At 56.2% G+C, this 23,904-nt stretch overlaps 1 protein-coding gene across 2 annotated transcripts; it reads right to left on the bottom strand.

Annotated features, from left to right (window-relative positions):
* Nucleotides 1–956: 956 nt before the first annotated feature.
* TAC4 (tachykinin precursor 4) lies at nucleotides 957–7,434 on the bottom strand. Of its 2 annotated transcripts, XM_045488460.1 has the most exons (5): nucleotides 7,117–7,432; nucleotides 3,744–3,837; nucleotides 3,116–3,148; nucleotides 2,081–2,156; nucleotides 957–1,322 (listed from the first exon to the last, which is right to left on the bottom strand). In XM_045488460.1, the coding sequence occupies exons 1-4, from the start codon at nucleotides 7,234–7,236 to the stop codon at nucleotides 2,086–2,088; spliced, it is 318 nt and encodes a 105-aa protein (XP_045344416.1). In that variant the 5' UTR covers nucleotides 7,237–7,432; the 3' UTR covers nucleotides 957–1,322; nucleotides 2,081–2,085. The 2 variants fall into 2 exon arrangements, with proteins under 2 accessions (XP_045344416.1, XP_045344417.1); XM_045488461.1 differs by lacking the exon at nucleotides 2,081–2,156 and having other exon boundaries at nucleotides 7,117–7,434.
* Nucleotides 7,435–23,904: the final 16,470 nt, after the last annotated feature.

The following is a 23,904-nucleotide window of genomic DNA, read 5'->3' as shown; positions in this document are numbered from 1 at the left end:
TAAAAACAGCCTGGGGGCGCCTGGGTGGTTCAGTCGGTTAAGCGTCTGACTGCGGCTCAGGTCATGAGTTCACGGGTCGTGAGTTCAAGCAAGCCCCACGTCGGGCTCTGTGCTGACAGCTCAGAGCCTGGAGCCTGTTTCGGATTCTGTGTCTCCCTCTCTCTCTCTGAACCCCCCCCCCCCGCCCCCGTTCATGCCCTGTCTCTCTCTGTCTCAAAAATAAATATTAAAAATTTTTTAAAGATAAAAAGTAAAAACAGCCTGGCCACTCCACTCCCAAAAGATCAGATGTACCCCTCCCAAAAAACCTCTAACCCGTTTCCTTCTTTGTGGAGAGAGGGACACAGAAGCTAAATGTTATGTAGCCTAGGGAATTAATGAATTGTCTTCTGCTGAGCCCACACAACTCCTTACTCGTCCCTTTACGTAGCCCCTCCACGCTTACTCCCTAGCTTTGCCCTCCGTGGTTTCATTCTGGTTGGCGGGCCTGTTTCTAAGCATCCCAGAGTCCTCTGTGCCCTGCCTGCCTGTTAACCCCTGGGGCTGCGACAGTTGTCTCCCCATCAGACTGGGGGCTCCCTAAGGGTAGGAAGTGTTTCGTTGCTCCGGAGCTCTCCCCAGTGCTCAGAGCATGAACCAGCTGCCTGTGTCCCAAAAGCAAAGCAGTTACTTGAAGAGCCCCTTTTTATACGTGAGAATTGATGAAGGAGGACCTGGGATCCAATTCCTCTCCAGGTCAGTGGACCCATGGATTCGGGTCGTTGAGATGATGCCCTGTGAGTAGGGAAAAGGGTGTCTGCTTTCAGGCTGGGGCTGTCCTGCTTACCTGTGTCCCAAAGGTGGGGACCAGGGCTGTTTAGAGTTTCCCTTTGCGGTTCTGGAAAAGACCTCGCCTGCTGCCCTGCCGGGTCCCTGGGCATTCCTGCCATCTACCCTGTGCCAGAGAAGAAACTGCCCACTGTTTGTCCGTTTATTGAGCCCCTACTGTGTTCCAGGCACAGGAGACGTGGAAGCAGGTAGCACTCGGCCCTTGCTTAGTCGCCAGATGGGGGCTGAGAGCCGAGGGAGGGCAGGGTCAGCCCCAGCTCACGACTGAGACAACAGTGCCTTTATGCGTCACCATTGCCTAACAATGAAGAGTCCTGGAAGGAACCGCAGTGAGTTCAGTGAGCTGGCTGGGACACGCACGGAGAAGCGCGTTGGCCTGGCCGCTGTCAGCTGGAACGTCCAGGTAAGGAGACGGGGTTTCGGCCCCTGGGACGTGTGCGGTGGGCGCTCTCACTCTGACCCGTGGTCCTTGTCCTCTCTGCCTGGGAAGGGTTCTGTGCATGACGGTGGCTGTTAGAAGAGCCTTGTCTGTCCCACCCCACCCCCCACCCCTGGAGGGCTTCCCCAGTGACTCCCCTCTGGGCCCTCCACTTCCCTACCCCCAGGCTGTACATATGTTGGACAAATGACAAGTTCATCTGTCGGGTATCGTATCTTCCCGGATTCAATCGTAAGCGCCTCCAGAGCACGGATGGGCCAGCCCTCAGCTATTCTGTCTAAAAGAAGGGCAGTGCTAATCCAGTATTTGAAAGGCCAGAGGCCCTCCTGGAGATGTATAAGGTGCAGCGGACTAGGCAGCAGGAGACCCAGCGTTCGTCCCTGCTGTCCTCAGCTCACTGTGTGACTTTGGGCAAGTTGCTTCCCATCCCTGCAAAATGACGATCCCTGCCCCACACTCTGCATGGAGGGACACTGATCCTGTGTTGGTACTGAGGTGACTTCCATGGCCCTTCAGATGGAATCGCTCAGACATTTCGAAAAGAGTCTTGGGGTGGGGGGGTGGGGGAAACAGAGGACTTGTCATCTGGATGGAGAGGGTCCAGCTTCAGGACTACAGCTGTCTCGGGCCTGGATCATCAAAGGGACCGCTTCCCTGCACCTCAGCTGCGTTCTTCTATGGGACATCTGCCTAATGGCTGGTGGGGACCCTGCTCTGTTTGTCCAGCTGCTGGGCCCCCACCGTGGAGACGCGGTGAGGCGTCTGGTCGCTTTCTCCTGATGCCCTTGCGGTCCGCTGGAGGCTCTCACCTACCTTCTCTAGAGGGTCCTGCCCTGCCCAGGAGGCCCCACGCTCTTTGTGCCTGCTGGTGGGTGCCCTGGGGGTGGAGCTAGAAGAGACAGAAAAGGAGAGCGGCACAGTAAGGCCGTCCTGGGACCCAAGAAGGGCAGGGCAGGGCAGGGCCAGCCCTGGGGCCTTGTAAATGCAGTCGTTCCTCAAGCATCCTGGGAGTTGAGGAAGAACCGTGGATTGGTTCATTTTGCTCACTGATTCATTCATTGATTTCTGCCTCTTTCTCCTTCGCCGTCCCTCCCTTTGCCGTTCTTTCCACAGACACCTAGGGGGCACCTCTCACTGATGGAAACTCGCGTCGTGGGTACAGAGGAGACAGCAGACCTGCTCCTGCCCGAGGTGGGAGGGGCGCCACTCTGGGGACACCAGTGACGTGACCCAGCAAGGCAGGGCAGGGCAATGTGCCAAGGACAGCACGGCGCCCAGGGTAGGGCAGGCAGTGGGAGAAGGAGAGGTGGGGCTTGGAGTCAAGCTCGTGAGAGCAGCCCGGAGGATGTGGTGAGTCGTCAGAGCATTGGACTTGATCCTGAGTCCTGAGGGTGTGGTGGGTCAAGGTTGGTCGGTTTTCTTTTGATTCCCCCCCCCCCCCTTTTCACCAGGGATTTGGGGCAGGGTACCGGCTGCTCAGATTTGCACTTTTCAGATCCTTCTAGGCTCAGTGTGGGCAATGGATTGGTTAGTTTTTCCAATTCCAGGCTTTAGACCCAAAGTGATTTTGAAACCTTTGGGCAGAACTGGCTGCATCCTGTCTTTTCCTTATCCCTGCAACTACTCCCCACCCCCCGCCGCCCCTGACCCCACAGGCACAGACCACCTCTCTAAGGAAACAGCCAGGAAGCCTAGTGTGTGGCCAAACCAGGCTGGCCCCACCCTCTCCGATGCCAGCCTGGCATGCCCCTGGCCAGAACATGTCCCCCACCTCTGGCTTGTTAGTGGCTGGGACAACTCCGCCCTCCCCAGGGAGCAGGCTGAGAGGAAAGCCTAGACAACACTTACCTGTTCTTCTCTCTGGCTGGATAGGAGGTATTCCTGGGGGGAAGAGAAAGAAGGAGTGAGAGCCACACTGCTTCCCTGGTGGCTCTTTGGGGCTCGGTGCCTTTTTTTTTTTTTTAATGTGCATTTTTTTTTTTATTACAAAAGCAGCCTTTGAATACATACCCACTATAAAAAGAGTCAAGTAATGAGAGGTTTGTGGAGTCAAAATTAAAGTCCCTTTCACCCTCTTCCCCTCACCTCCACTTCCCAGCCTCGATGTAACCACTGTTGACAGTTTGATGTCTATCCTTCTAGAAATTTCCGTATCTGTTTGCATATGTATGTAAGTATGTAGTTGTTAAAAAAACAAAACAAAACAGGGGCGCCTGGGTGGCTCAGTCGGTTGAGCATCTGACTTTCGATGCCCTCACCCTTAGGGTGGCTGCACCCCGACATGCCAGAGGCAGCCCTGGTTTTTACACCTGTAGCCTGGCCTAGTGAACTCTCCACAAAGCGTCGCTGTTTGATGATCATTTATACGGACACCCTATGGCACGGGTGACCCCTACCGGCCTGGTGCCTGGGCTTGGTTTCACAGAACCCGCTCAGAACCACCCCTGTCTGGACAGCGCCCATCTTTGTCACTCACCTTCCACCCGCTTCCCCATCAGCCCAAAGAACTGGCTCGTTTTGCCTCTTTTCACCTCCTGAAGCGTGAGCTGAATGTGGGGGACGACACCGTCCTGGGGAAGCAAAGAGTTCATCGTTAGAGGCCGGAGACGAGACCGGGAGGGCAGCCTGAACACCAGCAATGTCATGACCCCTGCTCCGTGCGGGCACGCGGCTCTGGTGCATTCTTTACCCAATACTGTGCCTACTAGACACAATAGATAGCTAACGTTCTGCCTGTTACGTTCCTCACACGGTTCCCGGCGCTTCCGCATATGAACTCATTTCATCCCCGCTGAAACCACACCAAACTAAGAACCGGTATGGTTACCAGGTTACAGACAAAGACACCGAGGCACGGAGAGATTGGTTTGTCCAGACACGGAGCCAGAACTTGAATCTGGGTCACCTGGCTCAAAGGCCAAAATCTCGTTTACTCTTCACAAACACCATATGAAGTAGTGACTGTGGTTTATCCCCACTCTGCAGATGGGGAAACTAAGACTTATGGGGTGGGGGGGGTGGTAAGTGACTTGTCCAAGGTCACACAGGAAGTGGTGGAGGCAGGATTTGAACCCAAGGAGTCTGCCTCCAAGGCCTGGGTTCTGCTCTTAGAAATGTCTCCAAGCATAGACAAGGGGTGGGGGGCAGCTGATGAACTCATGGTGGGCACCTGGTAGGCAAGGCAGGAGATCTCCCCCTGCACTCTCACTCCCACTGCTTCTCCCCTGACTCCCCCCCCCCCCCACAACGTGTGCCCTACCCAACAGCCTGGGTCTCCCATATGGAACATGGCATGAGGCCTGGGGTGGAGGCCATGACCCTGGGCAAAGGCATTTTCTTTCTTTTCTTTCCTTTCTTTTTTTCTTTCTTTCTTTCTTTCTTTCTTTCTTTCTTTCTTTCTTTCTTTCTTTTCTTTCTTTTTCTTTCTTTCTTTCTTTCTTTCTTTCTTTCTTTCTTTCTTTAGTTTTTTTTTTAATGTTTATTTATTTTTGAGAGAGACAGAGTGCAAGTGGGGGAGGGGCAGAGAGAGAGGGAGACGCAGAATCTGAAGCAGGCTCCAGGCTCCGAGATGTCAGCACAGAGCCTGACGAGGGGCTCGAACTCACGAACCGTGACCTGAGCCGAAGTCAGACGCTCAACCGACTGAGCCACCCAGGTGCCCCCAAAGACCTTTTCATCCTTGAGCTGCTGGGCTGAAAGTTCTGGGCCGAGGGCTATGGGTTGAAGTTCTCATTTTTCCATCAGCCTTCATGATGTGGGCCAATGTCCTCTCACTTTCTGGCCTTAACCCCGAAGGGCTTGCTCAGCTCTGCCGAGAGGGAGAAAGGCTTGCTAGTGGAGAGAGTGACAATGGGTGACAGTCATTAGGCCATCTTCACATCTCTGTGCGCCCAGTACCTGGCACAGAGCCTAGAACACAGCAGGTGTGGGATACAGAATGCTGAAGAGGGGCCCTTTCTCTGGCAGTCTGGAAAGAGGGAGGAGGATGGGGGTCTCCTTTCCCAGGAAGGCTGAAGACAGGCAGCTAGAGCCCTCAAGTAACATGAGCCACCTGGCTGGAGTCGCCTCGCCTGGCCTGGAACCGGAAAAGCCTCCTTGGAGATCTGGACCCGTTTCTGAAAAGCTCGTGAAAACCACTTTGGGTAAAAGGCGGCCTTCAAAGGCAAGCTGGAGAGAATGGCTACTTATGAATGAAACAAGACTCCCCTCTCTCCCACCCTCCTGGGTGGCTAGACACTGGTCCCCATTTACCCGGGACAGACTCCTCCCCCTGCCTGAAGCCCTCCTCATGCATTTAACCCAAATCCCCAGCTCCAGGGATAGCTGCATGTGGGGGATCCCTCAGAGCGGGGGGAGGTGACAAGTCATGCTGACCCTGCGTTGTTCCTTCCTTCCGTCACCTCCCTCGTGGAAATGGTTCCTCTACTCCCAGCTTCCGGGGGCTGGGAAGCCCAGCAGACCGGGTGAGGTGCTGTTTCTCGCATGGCTGCGTAGAGAGCTCCCCGTCACGCGGCTCGGTGTCCCTGGGCCTGGGCCAGGTCCCGTGATGTTTGGCACAGATGCTGCAAAGCATGTCACAGCTTGCAAAGAGTCTCGGGGATCATCTTCCCTCGCTTCCCATTTTACAGGTGAGGACACTCACGGCCAGAGAGCAGCCGTGACCTTCCCAAGGTCGCACAGCGTCAGTGGAGAAGCGGAGACTTGAACCCAGCACTGCCCACCCTGCTGTCTTCTCGACCACACTCGGGGACAAAGCAGGGGTTCCTGGAAATCCACCACAAATGGCTGTTCCTTCGATGGCTCTCCCAGTGACCCCAGGGTCACTGACCATCCTGGGACTGGGAGAGCCAGGCTCAGGCTTGCTCTCCTAAAACCCTTCACAGAACACTGGTCCTGTTTGCTCTGCTGGCCTCACTCCCCTGTCTGGGAGCTGCCCAAGGTCAGGGTCTTTGTCTTCCCAATCAGATGGAGTCGGGGCACAGAGGCTGTGTGCCTAATTTTTGGGTTTCTCCCCAGTTTAGTAGAAGATACTGGCAATCAAACTCTTATCAGGAAGTAAGAGTTTCTATACAGAAGATGAAACAGTGGTCCCGCCCCAAGTTGGTCCCCCCTTTGAAAGGAAATTCTGGGGGGGCGAGGGGCGGGGCCTGGGTGGCTCAGCTGGTTGAGCGTCAGGCTTCAGCTCAGGTCATGATCTCGCAGTTTGTGAGTTCGAGCCCCGCGTCCGGCTCTGTGCGGACCACTCAGAGCCTGGAGCCTGCTTCGGATTCTGTGTCTCCTTCTCTCTCCACCCCTCCCTCACTTGTGCTCTGTCTCTCTCTGTCTCTCAAAAGTAAATAAATATAAAAAATTAAAAAAGGAAGGAAATTCTGGAAAATGTCCTCTGACGGACGGATACACCAAATCTGACCTTGGGCAAATGCGCAGTTGTGCTGCTGAATCTGCGTAACCTTGCACAGACTGTTTGACCTTTCTGTGCCTCAGTTTCCTTATCTGTGAGATGGGGATAGTAATGGTATCTTCTCCACAAGGCTGATAGGAGGATTAAATTGGTGAATATTTATGAAGCATTTAGGCCAGTGCCAGGAACATAGTATATGTTAAGACACAAACACACACTCACACACCCACGCTCACCCCCCCCCCCCCCGCACACACACACACCCACTGTTCCATGTACATGTGTCCCTTCGGAGGTCTGCCAGGCCAGGGGCCACGGCCCTGAACCTACCCACAGAGGGGAGTCAGACAACACGGCTAACAATGTACAACCTACTCTCCTGGCACCGGCGGAAGGGATCTTCTAACCCCTCCACCACGGACCAGCCCCTGCCTCACCCCAAAGGTACCTCCTCCAGGGTCACGGTTACCCAGGACCCTGCTTCAGCTCCGAGTGCCAGTTTCTCGTCAACTGTCCCGGTGCATGCAGGCAGCCCCATCAGGAGAAGCAGGGGGAGGCAGGGCAGCATGGTCAGTAGTGTTCGGTCCCAGGACCCTCTGGGAGCCCCTCTCGGCCTGTAGATGCTGCCCCCAGGTCTGGGTCCTCTCTCTGGCTCCTTTCGTGTGTGTGTGTGTGTGTGTGTGTGTGTGTGTGTGTGAAGCTCCACCTATTCTCGGTCCTTCCAGCTACCCTGCTTTTCCTTCGGCTTATCTGACCCCCGAGGCCACTTCCTGTGACTCCCACCCCTCCCTCCCCTGCTGGAAAGGCCAATGATACCAAAGGAGGGACCAGACCTCTTCCATTGCTGCCCCAGCACTTGATCCCCGGGCTCAGCGCTCTGATGCAACACCCGCCTCGCCTTTGGCTGCATTCCCTTGGTGGCAGGTGCACAATGGGGCACTGTGTGGGGCCTGGCTACAAGCCCGAGGGGGCCTTGTCACCCTGGAAATGGTCGGTGACAAGGGAGGGGGACCGTGTGGCTCCTCCCTGCCTGGTGCTCTGCTCCCCTGTAAGAGAGGCCTCTCCCCAGATCTTAGGATCCTACCGCTTGTCTCCCCATTGCTGAACGCCCCCCCCCCTTCCTGCTGTTCCCTTCTGTCCAGTCCCAGGTTGTGTATAGAAACGCACGGTCCCGCCCTGAGAGAAGGAACACGGTGCTTGAAGGAGTGGAACTTCTCCAGAGGGAGAATTGGAATTCGCCAGAAGAATGGCCTCCTGCTGAGGTGTCATCAGGGCTAAACTACTTCCCACTGCTGTCAGAGTGATTTTTCTAGACCCCTAACCTGACCTGTCCTCCCTGTTCACAGCCTTCCAGTGTCTCCCCCATGGCACCTGGCATAATAATGTTGGAGCTCCCCCAGCATGGCATCCAAGGCCTTTCTCCACGTAGTTCCTCCCTGTCTCCCATCCATCCATCCATCCATCCACCTACCCACCCCCCATCCTCCCAGCCCCCCAAACCCCCCATCTATCCATCCATCCATCCATCCATCCATCCATCCATCCATCTTTCTGTCCATCTGTCAGTGTAGGGCAAGGGCCCTGTGGTCAGAGACCTGAATTCCAATCCTAGCTCCACCACTAAATAGTTATGTGACCTTGACACATTACTTAACCCCTCTAAACCTTAGAATCCTCATCTGTAATATGAGATTAACAACAGCACTTATTTCCAGAGTTGTTGGAGGATCAAATGAGATCATGAACGTGAAGCACTTAGCACGGGGCGTGACGATAAATCTTTCACACCTTGAGCTATTATTCCTGTCACTATTATCGACTGGGTGAGGCACTGGGCCACAGGGGATGAATGAGACCCCAACCCTGTCCTCCAGAATCTCGCAGTCCAGGAGAGGAGACCTCTGGCTGGCAGGTAAGCTCTGTTCAGTTTGGTAGGTGGCCGCATAGAGACGGGAGCCAGAGAAGGGCATATCCCCTCCCCAGTCTGCCCGGAAGCCATTCCCTGGTCCCAGACACGCTGCATCACCTGCTCCCAGGACAGGCCGAAACTCCCTGCCCCGTGCTTGCTTCGACCTTGGTTGTTGCTTTGCCCGGGCCTCCTTTCCCACCTGACATAGTCCCACCCAGCCTTAAAGGTCCCGCTTCACCATCACCTCCACAGTAGAGTTTTTCTGCGTCTGTTCCTGACTCCAGCAAGAATCGATTGGCTCTTTTCCTCTGCTTTCCCAGTATCTCCTGTTTACATCTCTTGCAGCCCTGCATGGGGCGATGAGGGGGGGGGGGGAGGCAGGTGAGGGAGGGGGGTACTGGGGAGTGCAGGGTGAGGCCTGCACAGAGTGGCAGCGGATGGAGAGAGTGGATGCGAAACCCAGCCCTCCCTCTGTTCACCGAGCTGCAGTCTGGCTCGAGGCTTTGCACCCCTGGAGGAAAGCACTTTGCTTCCTTTCTCCCAGAGGGGACAGCCGGGCTGAGGATAGCCCTGCTGGTCTGCCATGTTATGCCACGAGCTCTCTGAGAGCGGGGCTGAGATATACATGTGCTTGGCACACAGTGGGTCCTTAAGAAAAGTGCAGTCAAGGGGCGCCTGGGTGGCTCAGTCAGTTAAGTGTACGACTTCGGCCCAGGTCATGATCTCGCGGTTCGTGGGTTCCAGCCCCACATGTGGGCACCTGAGGGCTCTGTGCTGTCAGGGCAGAGCCTGCTTCAGATCTTTTGTTCCTCTCTCTCTGCCCCTCCCTGCCCCCCCTCTCAAAAATAAACATAAAAATAAAAAAAGAAATGAAGAGAGAAAGGAAGGAAGGAAGGAAGAAAGAAAAGAAGGAAGAAAGAAAGAAAAAAGAAAAAAAGAAGGGAAGGAAGGAAAGAAGGAAGGAAAGAAAGAAAAAGAAAGAAAGAAGAAAGAAAGGAAGGAAGGAAGAAAAGAAAGAAAGAAGGTAAGAAAGGAAGGAAGGAAGGTGGGAAGAAAAAGAAGGAAGAAAGAAAGAAAAAAGAAAGGGAAGGAAGGAAAGAAGGAAGGAAGGAAGGAAGGAAAGAAAGAAAGGAGAAAGACAGGAAGGAAGGAAGAAAAGAAAGAAGGTAAGAAAGAAAGGAAGGGGAAAGAAAAAAGAAAGAAGGAAAGAAAGGAAGGAAGGAAGAAAAAGAAAAGAAGGAAGAAAAAAAAAGAAGGGAAGGAAGGAAAAAGAAAAAGAAAAAAAGAAGGAAAGAAAGACAGGAAGGAAGAAAAGAAAGAAGAAAGGAAGGAAGGAAGGGGAAAGAAAAAAGAAAGAAGGAAAGAAAGGAAGGAAGGAAGAAAAGAAAGAAGGTAAGAAAGAAAGAAAGGGAGGAAGGAAGAAAGAAAGAAAGAAGAAAGAAAGAAGGGAAGGAAGGAAAGAAAGAAAAAGGAGAAAAAAGAAGGACAGAAAGCAGGAAGGAAGGAAGGAAGAAAAGAAAGAAGGTAAGAAAGAAAGGAAGGAAGGGGAAAGAAAAAAGAAAGAGGAAAGAAAGGAAGGAAGGAAGAAAAGAAAGAAGGAAAGAAAGAAAAGAAGAAAGAAAGAAGAAAAGAAAGAAGGGAAGGAAGGAAGGAAAAGAAAGAAGGTAAGAAAGAAAGGAAGGAAGGAAGAAAAGAAAGAAAGAAGGTAAGAAGGAAAGGAAGGAAGGAAAGAAAGAAGGTAAGAAAGAAAGAAAGAAAAAGAAAGAAAACAAAACAAAACAAAAAAGAAAAGAAAAGAAAGAAAAAGAAAGAAGTGTAGTCACTCTGAGTCCGGGCCAGGTTAGGCAGCCATGGATAAGGGCAAGTGTGGGGGTTGGGGGAGGACACCCCGAGCCACCACCTGCACCTCCCCTCCAGGAATCTCTTTGATGGATCCTGATGGCTTGCGAATCCCAGCCTGTGCTAAAATACAGACTCCCTAGCTCCGCCCTTTTCTGCAGCCAGCGCCCCCCCCCCCCCCCCCCCCCCCCGGGGTCGGTCTCAACACTCCAGGCGACAATCGCTCAGCCTCCCACTGAACTTCCCCAAGGGCAGGGCAATTCCACCGTCCTAACAAGTTCTTCCTTACGGGGAGCAGGGTTTCCCTTCTAATCTCCATTTTACAGATGAGGAAACTGAGGTCGGTTGGGTTTGCTCTAGGTTACAGAAAGCACCAGCGGGCCGACTAGCATCCCAGACCCCAGTCAGCTGCTTCCCGCCTCCCACTGGGGCCTCAGCCTGTAAGGGCAAGCAACACAGGGCTGGCGGCAGCGTGACAGCATGGACCATTGCATGCATGTAGGACATGGCTTCCCATTTCGCAGGTCCAAACTGGGTGACCTTGGGACTTAAGAAGCTTCCCTGGGCCCCAGCTTCTCCATCTGCAAACCGGAGCTGCTACTCTTTGGGTGGTGGTCAAGATTCCAGGATTTCCCCGCTTGTAAAGAGCTCAGAGCCGTGCCTGGCCGGCACATAGTAGGAGCTCAATTAATCCTAACAGGTTTGGCGGGGGGATTATTCGACCTCTGGAACCCTGGGCCTCGGCGTGGACTCCCGGCCCCGCCAGCGGAGAAGCCACCCCGCGTGGGACAGGATGTGGCGGGTGCCCAGCAGGGAGGAGGCGGGGGCGAGGGTGGGGGGGGGGCACGGGGCAGAGGAGAGGGCGGCGGGAAGAAGGGAGAGAAAATCCCAAAGGTCCGGAAGGCCGGGAGGAAGGCAGGGCACGGGCTGGAAACCGCGGCTATTTGCAGCGTTGCCTTCGGGCTGCGGTCGGGCTGGCGCTCGCGGCCCTGGGGGCCGAGCCCGCCGCCCCGCCCGGTGCCCTCGGCCACCCGGGCACGGCCCCGGCCCGCGCGCCCCGCCGGACCCCGGTCCTCGCGGCCCCGGCGGCCGGAGGGCTGGGGCGCGGCGGCCGGGAGCCGGGACGAGGCCGACGGCGCGGAGCCGGGCGCGACCCCGGAGGGCTGCGTGGAGGCGGGTGCCGGCCGGTCGCGCGGGGCCGGGGCGGGCGCGGGTGGCCGTGTGCCCGCGGGGCGGGTCGCGGCCGTGGCGAGGCTCCCGGGGCGCCGGGTGGGCGCGCAGGATTGCTAAAGGCTGCGGTTTGGCAAAGCCCGCGGAGCCGAGAAGAGAAAGGGCGCAGGAGGGAGGGAGTTTTTTAAAGCTGAGGGCGAGCAGCGAGGAGGGAAACACGAGAGGAGGGCGGGATGCGGGCAGGAAGCTGACGTTTCCCGAGCGCCCACTCTGGCCCCAGGAGGAGGGAGGATGGGCCCCGCGGTGCCGGCCGGCTCCAGGAGGCCGCCCCGGGATTCGAACCTGGTGGATCTGCCACCGCGTGCTCTGTCACCTTGACTGAGAACGCAGACGCGAGCCAGAGGGGAGCGGCGGGGCCCGGAGCGAGGAAGAAGGGAGGCTGGGAGGGGAGACTGGGGGGGGGGGTGGGGGGGTGGGGTTCCTGGGAGGGGTCGCGGCTGCCCCGAGGGGACACTTGCAGGGAGAGGGGCGGCCGTCAGGCTGCCGAGCTGGTTCCACCACCCCAGATGACGCCACAGGGGCCCTGCTTCAGTCTTTCCCACGCCCTTTCAGCGCCCCCATGTGGAAGCTTCTCCTGAAGCCTGGTCTCCCCTCCTAGGTCTCGGAGTGGGCGGATCCAGGTAGGGCAAGAGCTGGGTGCCGGTCCCCCTGGCCTGTCCTCTGGATAGAGGGACAGGAGGTGAAGGAGGGGCTGGGCCGCCAGAGGGGGGCGAGCCTTTTCAGCGGCAGCGTGGTCCTTCTAAGGGAGGGCGATGGATAAGAGTAGCCGGGGCGTGCTGATCGGGCACAACCCTCTGAAAAAGGCAACTCCCCCGCACCTCCGAGGTTACACTCGAGCAGGCATTGATTCTGGATTGACTGAGCACCTTGCAGCATGGGAGTTGTTCCAGAACAGAGATGCAGGAAACAGACAAGCATCGATAACAATTTTTTTTTTTAAATTTTTTTTTCAACGTTTTTATTTATTTTTGGGACAGAGAGAGACAGAGCATGAACGGGGGAGGGGCAGAGAGAGAGGGAGACACAGAATCGGAAACAGGCTCCAGGCTCTGAGCCATCAGCCCAGAGCCCGACGCGGGGCTCGAACTCACGGACCGCGAGATCGTGACCTGGCTGAAGTCGGACGCCCAACCGACTGCGCCACCCAGGCGCCCCAGCATCGATAACAATTTAACCCAGTGTGGAAAGCGCCATGGAAAGGGCATCTGGGGAGAAACGAAGATTCCCGGACCCCCTTTACCCGCATTTATGGTGCAGGCACACTCCAGACACTTGTCCTGGACAGGACACCATGGGTTTGGAAAAGTGAGGGTCTACACTCGGAGCGCAGAGGAAGCAGACAGAGCCGTGGCCCTCTGCGCCCAGAGGTTGTGTGGGCGGATATCTCCGCCCAGAGTCATGGCAGACATTTGGGCCCAAGCCTGCCTTGTGTTTGACATCTAGCCCCTCAGTTGTGCCCCGAATATCTCCGGAAAGGCCTGGGGTTACTGCTCAGTTTCAGAAAGAAAATTCTCCGAGTCCCGAGAATGATTCAGAGCAGCCCCTGACCTCACTCACCCTTATCGGCAGGCACCTCCCCCCACCGTAAAAAGCACATCCTGGCCCTGGGAACTTCCCACCCTGTCTCCTCACCTTTCTCCATAGGGCCTTGGCACCCACTTACATCTTTTTTTTTTTTTTTTTTGCAACCAGGCTCTGTAAGGAAAGACACACGAGCAAAGTGGGGGGGGGGGAGCGGTATTTGTCCCCAAGAAGGATTTAAGTGACGAGTAGAAGCAAACCATGGTTAAGAATAAGACTACGGGTTCAAATTCTGACCCCCTCACTTGCCGTCTGTGTGACTGCAGGCAAGTGATTTAACCTTTCTGAACTTCACTTACCTTATCGATAAGGTGGGGGTAATAAGATAGTCACTTCAAAAGGTTGCTGAGATGTTTAAATGAGATAATGCATAGGAGAACTTCACGCAGCACCTGGCACATTGTAAGCCTTAATACATGGTAGCAGTTTATTGCCATTAATCGAGTAATTGAACAATAACACTCATCCATGTGTTACGGGAAAGCCCAGATTAAGGAAAGTGATTTCAGGCATTTCCTGATATTTTGCCATCGGACTGAGAGTTTCCTAAGGACGGGGACTGGGTCTGACCTGTCAGACTAGGAGTTCCCTTGTGGCCAGGTCTCTTAGACAAGGTTCTGTGAGCCAGGTTTTAAAGGTAGGGTTCAGGGGTGCCTGACTTCGGCTCAGGTCACGATCTCATGGTTCGTGGGTTCGAGCCCTGCATCAGGCTCGGCTGACAACGCACAGCTTGGAGCCTGCTTCAGATGCTGTGTCTCCCTCTCTCTCCCTGCCCCTCCCCCGCTCACACTCTGGCTCTCAAAAATAAATTTAAAAAAAAAAAAGGTAAAAAATAATAATAAATAAATAAAGGTAGAGTTCAGAAGCTTCAGGCCTGAGAGCCGAGGGAGGCGGGTGAAACCCCCCCTTGTTGGTGGATGTGGGTTCAGGTCCCGCCCCGCCTCGACTGTGGGGTGGGAAGAAGTCTCTTCTGTCTGTTTCTCCCAGAGCCCATGAGCAATACAGGCATCCAGAGTCTGACCCCATTAGTGGGAGAGGCGAAGCTCATGATGTAAATCAGCTCTTTTTTCCTGGATCTTGGTTAGCGAGTGTGGGAGAAAAGTGAACAGCTAATTGAAAATATAATTATAATGCACTGTCCTTTGTCTACCGAGTGGAGCCTCCAGACCCCACTGTCTGCGGAACAGTTTGTTTCTCGAGTCCAGGAGGACCCTGGAGCCAGCCACCCAGAGACAGCACCCACGGGTTGGGTAACTTGGCAGGTTGTGGCAAGAGGCTCAGGACTGAACCTCCGTCCTGCTCTCCTGACCACTGTCTGGAACACCTGAGCCCACGGAGCTCTCAGAAGAATGCTGAGTTCAGGAAACCCTGAGCAGGCTTCCCTGGGAAGCCGGGAGGAGGGAAGGCTGGGGAGGGCAAATTTCACCCAGCAGACACTGACTGGGGAGTCACTGAAAGCTGGAGAACAAAGGATTTGTATGGGATTTTGTTGTTGTTGGTTTTTTTCCCCCCTTCATGGGTTCCCAAAGCCGCCTCCTCTCCATGGGGTGACCAAGAGAAGGGGCTGAAAGTGGGGAGGAGTTGGAGACAGGAAAGTCTGTTAGGAGGTAATCAGGATCGTCTAAGGAGACGGGGGCTGGAGGAGGGCTGGCTCAGAGCATTGCAGGGGGGCGTCAACAGGTCTGAGCTCCGGAGGGACGGAGGGGGGGGGGCACTGGGATGACGAAGAGGAAGGAGAACAGGCTCCGGGAGTGTGGGGGAGGAGCTGGTGGGTGTCACTTTGGACGGTGACAGTTTGAACTATCTGTGGATGGAGCTGGGGTGGACCAGGAAGGGCTGGGGGCTTAGGAGCCAAGGTCATAGAGCTTCAGGAGGTCAGCGTACCACGATGGTGAAGCGAGGGGATGACCCAAAAAAAAGATTCTCTCTCTCTCCCTCCCTCTGCACCCCTCCCCAGCTGGCGCAGGCGCTCTGTCTCTCTCTCAAATAAAAAGAAGTAAATAAATGAAACAAGATAGGAAGTCCTCAAACTGTCCATTAACAGGAGAAGGGATTAGTCAGTTGTGGCCACGGAATACTCTACAGCAGTGGAAATGAATCAGTTAGAATGTGGATATCAACTCGGATATCAAGTGTTAAGCAAGAAAAGTAAGTTGCAGCCTACCTATTGTATGATGCCATCTGTGTAGAATTTAAAAACATAGATCCGTATTATAAATGGATACATAAACGTGTAGTGTGTGTGTGTATGTGTGTGTGTGTGTGTGTGTATATATATGTATATGTATATTGTGTATATATATATATATAATATATAATATGGACACAGAAAAGACTCGCGAGAATATGTGATATGTTCAGAAGAGAGCTTGCCTATGGGAGGGGGAGGGCAATTGGGGGACACAGGTGGCTTCGGTTTTCTCTGTAATGACTCATTCAGTAAGCTGGGTACTGAGTATTCATGTGTGCTGTCCTATTATCTGTACATTTAAAAAAAAATTTTTTTTTAACGTTTATTTATTTTTGAGACAGAGAGACAGAGCATGAACGGGGCAGGGGCAGAGAGAGAGAGAGACACAGAATCGGAAGCAGGCTCCAGGCTCTGAGCCATCAGCCCAGAGCCCGACGCGGGGCTCGAACTCACAGACCGCGAGATCGTGACCTGAGCTGAAGTCGGACGCCCAACCGACTGAGCCACCCAGCCGCCCCTATTATCTGTACATTTTTATGTGCTGGGTATTATTAATACATTTTGAAAAACCAGAAGGGAAATATGAAAAACCATGGGGGAGAAGGGTTTTATGAAAGAGGGGCAGAGTGGACAGTATGAAAAGTAAATTAGGGGCAGCAGGTGGGGCCTGGGTTGCCCTGGGGTAGGGGGGGTGCCCACCAGCGTTTCCGGCCCATAGGCAGACGGTCTGCTTTCAGCGTTCCTGCTAAGACCCCTGGCCAGAGGGTTTTGAGACCCCACTCTCAGCCAGTGGTCCAGCTGGGGCCCCCACCGCCTCTGGGACACACGCGGGGACACTGAGGCTCTTGGATGTTGCTGATGATGACGCAGGGAAGCTGTCCTCCTCTGTCACCAAAGGAAATGCAGTTATCACCCTGGGAGAGACTCCTTGAGGATCAGAGGGGTGACAGCAGCCCTGCGGGAGGCGTAGATTGATTGGCCCCGAGGCAGGGGGATGACCATGCTGCGGCAGGAGTCAGCGAGTCTCTGGCGCCCAGGGGGCGGGTGGGCGAGGACAGTGTTGAGGCTTGAAGGTTTGAGGAGGCAAAAGCCAAATCCTGGTGCCCAGGCATGGAGAGTGGGCGATGCCCGGGCTTGGCAGACAGCGGGCTGAAAGATGCAATGCCAAGCTGGGGAGAGGGGTTGCCAGGGCCGGAGATCAGAGGAGTGGATGGGGGAGGGCCCAGACACTGTCAGGGCTTGAAGCAGGAGGCCGCCGGGGGGCAGGGTTGGGGGGGGGGAGGGAGCCCTAGAGCTCACCCTTTCCCCTCCGTCTCATTCAGTTTTGCGACAAAAACAGATGCCTCTTGTTGATGAGCTATAAAGCCTCTGTTGGTGAGTTTCAGAGTCCACAGGGCCCTCTGGGGCCATCTTTTCCAATCCCATCTTTGTACAGATGGGGACAGTGATGCTCGCAGTGGGGCGCTGGCCTTTCCAGGGCCACCCAGTGAGAGTAGCCACAGGACCTGGACACAACCCGCCTGTGTGTCCTTGTCTGTATACCTGTAGGGGTACTGGGTCCGGGGTAGGAGTTGGGGGTGGGGGGAGGGTGGGTGTGCCCGGAGTGAAGGGCTCCAGTCTTGGCCAAGGGAGCCAGGGGTCTTGGTGGGGAGGCAGGCAGAACACATGCAAACCCAGCCAGCTGTGGAATGGTCGCCCGCACCCCTGGGGAAATGTTCTGGGGCAACAGCGAAGTGTACCTCCTGTGAGCTGGGACCTTTGGGAGAGGGGGGCCTATGGAAGCTATAGCTTCGGCAGAGCTAAAAAAAAAAAAAAAAAAATGGAGAGGCACTAAATCCATTAAGAATTAATTTTCAGTGGCAACCAAATGGCCTACAGTACCAGAAAAGACTTCGCAAGACAAAAGTACATCACGAAGGTGGGATTATTACTGGCTGTCTGGAGCTGACCTTGGTAAACCCAGGGGGTCAGAGTGTGGGTCTTCTGATCAGCAGATGATCCTGAAGCCTGTAGGTCTACTGGGGGACACAGTGAAGTTTTTTCTTAATTTTCCTCCACTGCAGGCCCAGGAACATGTACTGCCAGCCAAGGAGGAGGGTCAATTGGGAAGTGGCCCTGAAGAACATTGATCCCCCTCTTCATTAAAAAAAAAAAATGTGGGGCGCCTGGGTGGCTCAGTCGGTTGAGCATCTGACTCTTGGTTTTGGCTCAGGTCATGATCTTGCAGTTCGTGGGGTCAAGGGCCCGCGTCGGGCTCTGTGCTGACAGCTCAGAGCCTGGACCCTGCTTCGGATTCTGTGTCTCCCTCTCTCTCTGTCCTTGCCCTGTGCATGCTCTGTCTCTCAAAAATAAAGATTAAAAAAAAAAAAAGTTTAATTCTTTATTTTTGAGAGAGAGAGAGCACGCGCAGGGGAAGGGCAGAGAGTGAGGGAGACAGAGAACCCCAAGCAGGCTCCCTGCTGTCAGCGGCAGATCCTGACCCGGGGCTCGAACTCACGAACCGTGAGATCATGACCCCAGGGCCGAAATCAACAGTCCGAGACGCTTAACCGACGGAGCCACCCAGGTGGCCCTCTCCCTCCTCATTTTACAAAGGAGCAGATTGAGGCCCGGGGAGCAGTAACATAAATCTGCAATACGACCATTTTTTTCAACACTTCGTTTATTTCTAAGATGTGTCTGAGGCCTTGCATGTGAGCGAAGGCGTGCTTGGCATTCTGGGAGGGCGTTGGCCTGAGCTGAGACGTCCCAGAGGGTAAAGAACGCCCCTAGACGGATGCTCAGTGGCGTGGGCCTGGCTGGGCAGAGACGGAGGGGTGGGGATCTGCCCTGTTGTCCTCTGCTCAGGAAAGGGGACCAGTTTCAGCCTCCACTTCAGGACCCTCCCCCACGGCTCATTTGCCTGGGAGGGCCTGCTTTGGAAGGGCGGCCCACCGTTGGGGAAGGGTGGGGTGTCCAGCAGCTCCCAGGGGCTGCGGGATGGGACCCATTTAGCTTCCATAGTCATCTGACCCCCATGACTCAGGCCTGGCTGGCCCTGCCCATGGAGGGCAATGGGCCAGTCTGAGCTCATCACCACTGCCTGGAGCAGAAGTGGTAAACAAATTCACCCTCTGCCTCCCTGCCCCGTGAGAGGAAGCAGGGAAGAGGGTGAGGTGGGGAGCCCTCGAACATTCCACCTGGCCCAAGCCATCTGCATAACACAGGTGCATGCGATAAGCGTCCGTGGGGCCTGTGCTAGGCTATTGCAGGTGGGCGACGTGTGCAGAAGTGTGTTTGCCTTCACACACGTCCTTAGGGGAGCTGTGGCCAGATTTCTCCAGGGGCCAAGTTGGCCAGGACTCACGGGGACCATCTCATCCCATCCCTGGTGTCTGGGGCCACCAGTTGAAGGCTCATGAGGCTGGACCTGGTCTGAACGGCTGGATCTCGGCCTCCCAGCTTTCAGGTCCCATGGCTCAGACCCGTGTGCTGGGGGGTCTCTGTGGCCTCTGGGAGCCTCTCAGAGGCTGCAGACAAATGTTCTTGGGTTACTGCTTTGGCCTGCCTGGGCCCGCGGCAGCAGGTGAGAGGGCCCCGGCTTCAGCATATCCTCTCCCCCGCCCCCGTCTTGCTGTGGGCCTCTGGCTCCTTCTCCTGTCCTGCCATCTCACTCTCTCTCCTTCTGTCCTTCTCCGCTCCCTCCTTCCCTCCCTCCTTCAGGTCTGTCTTCCTCCTTTTCTGATACCCACTCCCCCCATCTTTTCGCTCAACCCTGTCACCAGCATTGCTACTGGTGGCCACCAGATGGCAGCAGCGCATCGCGGGTCCCATCCTCGTGGTGGGGGGGGGGGGTGCTCCTTCCCTTCCCCCTCCACCCCCACCTGCCCCTGCCGCCACACCAGGATGATTAACCACCCCTAACCCTTCACAACACCCACACCCTGCCCAGTGCTTTAGACATGGAGGAAAAGAGTAGCAAAATACAGGCAGGGCCAGGGTGGGGGCCGGGAGCTCCCTGGAGACGCTCTACTATCCCTGCAGGGTAACACCTCGCAAAAGGTGTTTGCACACACTGCGGCACTTACTCCTGGAAACTGGGAAGTCCTGGAGAGCATCCCCACTTTACACACGAAGAAGACAAGACCCAAAGAAATGAAGTCACTTGTCCAAGTTGGGACAAGTTTCTGTCTTCTCCTTTGTTCTCCCTATGCATCTTGAGGCTGTCTCTTCTAAGGAGGCTGAAATGTACAAGAGCCAGCCCCTCTCTGCCCTGGGAACCCCCAGGCTGACGCGGAGGCACAGCCCTGTCCCGGGAGCCACAGAATGGCGGAGACAGAGGTACGGCCTTCCGGGAGCCTCTACTGGTGTTGAGCCGGAGCTAGGTGAAGGTCATCAGGGCAGGCCTCCTGGAGGAGGCAGGGGCCAAGACTAGGGGAAGGTAGGCTGAGTAAAGGAATGCCTTCCGTGGCAGCTATCAGGCCAGGAGCTGCTCAGCGATCCTCATGTATGGGGAGCAGATGGGGTGGGCTCGCTGCAGCCCTGGAGGCAGGGGAGGGGACCATGGCGGCCCTACCTTGGGCCATGCTCCTTTCCTGGCCCACTGCCCTGCCCCACCCCCTCACTCCCTGTCCCACTGGGAGACCAGCAGTGGGCTGGGGACAGGAGGCCCAGGGTGGGGTCCCTTCCCCAGGGCCTGAGCAGGATCCTGAGCCGGCTGTGGCAGTGCCCAGGAGCCAGAGAGGAGCCGCCCCCCCCTCACCCCCTTGGGCCCCTCTGTAATTAGGGCTATTTTTAGGCCCCTCTTCCTTCCTATTTCAGGCCTCTGGACTGGGCCGGAGAGTGGGGCTGTCCTGGGGCCGAGGGCTGGAGCCGCTAAACTGGGCCCTGGCGTGGGAGCTGCAGCCACAGCGCAGACCACAGCGGGGGCGGAGTCCTGGCGGGGGAGGGGAACCAGGACGTGGCCAGGCCCCGGGGCCGGGCCGGGTGGGGGCGTATCTTGGCTCATCTGAGCCCTCCCCTGTCCCCTCACTGGCCCAGCCCTCTGTCCTGCTGCCCCCCCAGCCCTGCCGGTGTGAGGTGGTGAGCCTTGGGCCCGCATCGCGGCGCATGTCCCAGATCGCACAACCCCAGCACCTTCAGGAGAGTGTCACCCTAGGAGGGGTGCTCAGGATGCCCATAACGACCAGCATTTACTGAGTGCTTACTGTGTTGTTAGTACTTCACCTGGATTAATTCATGTACTGTCTACAACAACCCTGGGAGGTCAGTGCTACCTTATCCCCATTTTACAGAGAGGAAACCCGAGGCTCAGAAGTAGCCCGTTTGTCATGCCCCGGGCTTGGTCTCATGTGGCCTGCTTTTAGAGGGCACGCCTGTCTCTTTGATGGGGCTCAAAGAGAGGGGCCCCCGAGAGACGTGGCTTTTTTCTTCACATACTTCCGGGCTCCACTCTGAGGATCCCGGTGCTCGGTCAGGCACGGCTCCTGCTGACGATCGGCCTGTCCGTCGGCCGACAGTCCGTGGCCTGTCCTGCCGGCGGAAGGGTGGGTCTTGCCCAGCTGGTTCCAGTTAGGCACAAGAAAGCTGGCGAGGGGTATATTTAGCCCTGGTTTCTGGAGCAGCCAGAGGTCTCTCATTCTTGGAGGCGCTGGCCACAGTGGGGCTCAGCCTGCCAACAGTGGGCTCATGGGCCGGAGGGCAGGCAGGCCTCAGGGCAGGGGAGTGGGGTCACGGAGGAGAAGGGGCCGATGTGACCCTGCCCATCTCTGCAGCAGGGAGGAGAGTGGCAATGCCAGTCAGGGCACCGACTGCCACGCTCAGGATGGGTTTGTAGGCTTGAGGGCTTCTGCAGGAGGTGTGGGAGGTCTGGGAGGGGAGGGCAGGCCTGGGGTAGATCAGGCCCGGCCGAGACCCAGTGTGTCCATGGCATGGAGCTCATCTGGGGGGCTTTGCCCTCATCTAGGGATGTGGGGGTCAAGAGATGGGGGCAGGGGGCAGAGCACGAGAAATAGGAAGGGGGGGTGGCCTTTCTGTGCTCTCGAAAGAGACTGACCTGCTTGGGCGTCAAGGTTTGGAGAAAGTGGGACGCTTGGGGAGGGAGCAGGTACACGTGCGTGAGAGCAGAAGAAACAGGCACACAGAGCGGCAACCCCGTGGTGCCCTCCGGGCTGGGCCTGTGTCGCTGTGTGTGACTGTGGCTGGGTTTGGGGGGGTGGGCAGGGGTGAGATGACCCGCGGGTGACCGTGGCGTTGCTCCGCTGCGGGGGACCAGCACAGCCTGTCGTGATGCTTCGGGGTGGGGGGCAGCCTACCAGTGCGGTGGCAGATGAGGGGCTAGAGCTGTGTGATTTTGTGGGGCCGGGTAATTATCCCCCTGGATGCTGGTCTCTGTGTGTGAGACTGCATAAACACACGTGTGGGGGCAGTTTGGGGCTCTGGCTCCGTGCGTGCGTGTGCGTGTGGGTGCGCGCGCGCGCACGTGTGTGTGTGTGTGTGTGTAGATTGTCATCCTGGGTGTGACTGGGTATGTGAATGTGTGCCACTTTAGCAACCACCAGCCTGCTCTCCACTGCAAACGAGGCCTGCTCCCGCTGGGGGTCATGCCCTGCTGTCCTTCCGGGGACCCCCACCCCAAAGCCACAGGCCCTCTGGGCCCGAGGGAGGGAACCCTACAAGTTTGTAAGCATCTGTCTCTCCCCTAATCCCCTCACCCCACTCCCTCCGACCATCCCCACAGACGGCAGGTAGAAGCCTGCCTGCCCCAGGGCGGGAGGCAGGGGAGAGAGAGAGGAGCCTGCCCGCCTGCCCGCCGCCCCTCTGTGTCTCTGCGCTCAGACAAAGAGCTCACCCTGGTCTCTGTGGGCGTCTGGGAGACGCTGGGGGGATTAGCTGCCCGCGCCGCCCTCTCCCCACCTCGTGCCAGCCCACCCGGCTGGCACCAACACCTCGGAACCCAGGGGCGGTGCCCTCACCGCAACCTCTCCGGCTTGGAGTGTGTGTGTATGTGTGTGTGTGTGTGTGTGTGTGTGTGTGTGTGTGTGTGTGTGTCTCCTCCCCCCAGAACCACGGCAGAAGCAGAGGTGCAGCCCATGGAGAAGCGGGTCCTGGGCTCCCATCTTCCACTGCGGGTCGGGGCTGGGTCTCCCGTTGGTTTCTACTTTCCCATCAGCCAAGCACATGCCTACCGAGCCCACGTCCTTGTTGGCACCTCTGTGTCTTTGAATACCATTCCTGGACCTTGCACTCCTCCCCCACCGCTGACTGCTGCTCAGACCTTCCAGTTCTTTCCCTTGGCTTTCCTGCAGGGAAGGGCTGATGGGCCCGGGGAGCCTCAGAGCAAAGGAGAAGGAGTGGGCGCCCCTGCTGTGTCAGCACTGGGTCAGGAGGGATGGGCTCAGTGGAGGAGACTTGGGCGTGACCTTGGGTCTGGGTCGTTTACCGTGGGTCTGGAGAGCGCCCTGTGGCTTCTCCTCCATCAGGAAGAATGGCAAGCATGGTTGGAGTCACTGCCTCATGACTTCAAGTCTAGCCCTTGTTTTGGGCTGTGCAAAGCCTGACACGGTCCTCAAAGTCTTTCGCGTGAGCTCCCATTGGGTTTTCTCAACAGAGAGGGCGGGTATTGTTTCTTTTCCCATTTCGGAGATGTTTAAGCTGAGGCTCTGAGAAGTTAAAGGGTTTACCCGAAGTGAGCAATAGAGCCAGGCTGGACCCCAGGGTCTTGTTCCGTAAGCGTCAGGAGACAACTTCCTGTGGCCTCCTCGGCACCCTGTCCCTGCCTCTCCTGAAGAGTCTGCTGTCTTGGGAAACCAGGGAATGGAACGGGCCAGTGGGAGCTGGGGGAGATGACCCGGCCCCTCTCTGAATCACACCCCACCCTTAAGCAATAGGGCTCCGTTCCCTGGACAGTCCTTGTCATCCCTCCTGTGCTTCTGGGGCTGTTTGTGGAAACTCCCTTCCTCCTCCTGCCAACTGGGTTGGGATCTACTTTGTCCTAAAGACCTCTCCATATGAATGTTTTCTATGACAGTGTTGTTCTGTAGGTTTAGCCTCCTCCTGCTGCATGTGAGGCCTGTCTCCTTCTGTTCAGTTCTATGGGAGTATGCTGCCAAGATGGAAACTGGGATTTCCCACTGACTGGAGGAGGCCTTGGAGGTTGGGAGCTGGCTCGGTGCTTTGAAAATAAACCATGACCAATATGTGTGGATGGACGTATAGTGGTGAGTGGATGGATAAATATATAGAGGAGGGCGAATGCACAGGTGAGTGGGTGGGAGGTGCCTAGGTGGGTTGGTGGGTGAGTGGCTAGATGGCTAAGTGAGCAGATGGCGTGGATGCAGGGGTGAGTGGGTGGTGTTTGAATGGATGGGTGAGTGAGTATTTAGGTACATGGATATATGGGTGAATGGTTGAATGGATACATTAGAAGATGGATGGAGGATGGATGGATAGAAGAATGGATGGATGGATGGATGGATGGATGGATAGATGGATTGATGGATGGATGG

The sequence above is a fragment of the Leopardus geoffroyi genome, chromosome E1 (genome assembly GCF_018350155.1).
Source record: "Leopardus geoffroyi isolate Oge1 chromosome E1, O.geoffroyi_Oge1_pat1.0, whole genome shotgun sequence".
NCBI lineage: Eukaryota > Metazoa > Chordata > Mammalia > Carnivora > Felidae > Leopardus > Leopardus geoffroyi.
This window is presented reverse-complemented; position numbering and strand designations above follow the sequence as displayed.

Coding starts and splice junctions, on each gene's coding strand:
- TAC4 (XM_045488460.1), bottom strand. CDS start 7,236: ATGCTGCCCTGCCTCCCCCTGCTTCTCCTGATGGGGCTGCCTGCATGC. Junction 3,838..7,116: donor TAACCGTGACCCTGGAGGAG/GTACCTTTGGGG, acceptor TTGCTTCCCCAG/GACGGTGTCGTCCCCCACAT. Junction 3,149..3,743: donor GATGGGGAAGCGGGTGGAAG/GTGAGTGACAAA, acceptor TCTTCCCCCCAG/GAATACCTCCTATCCAGCCA.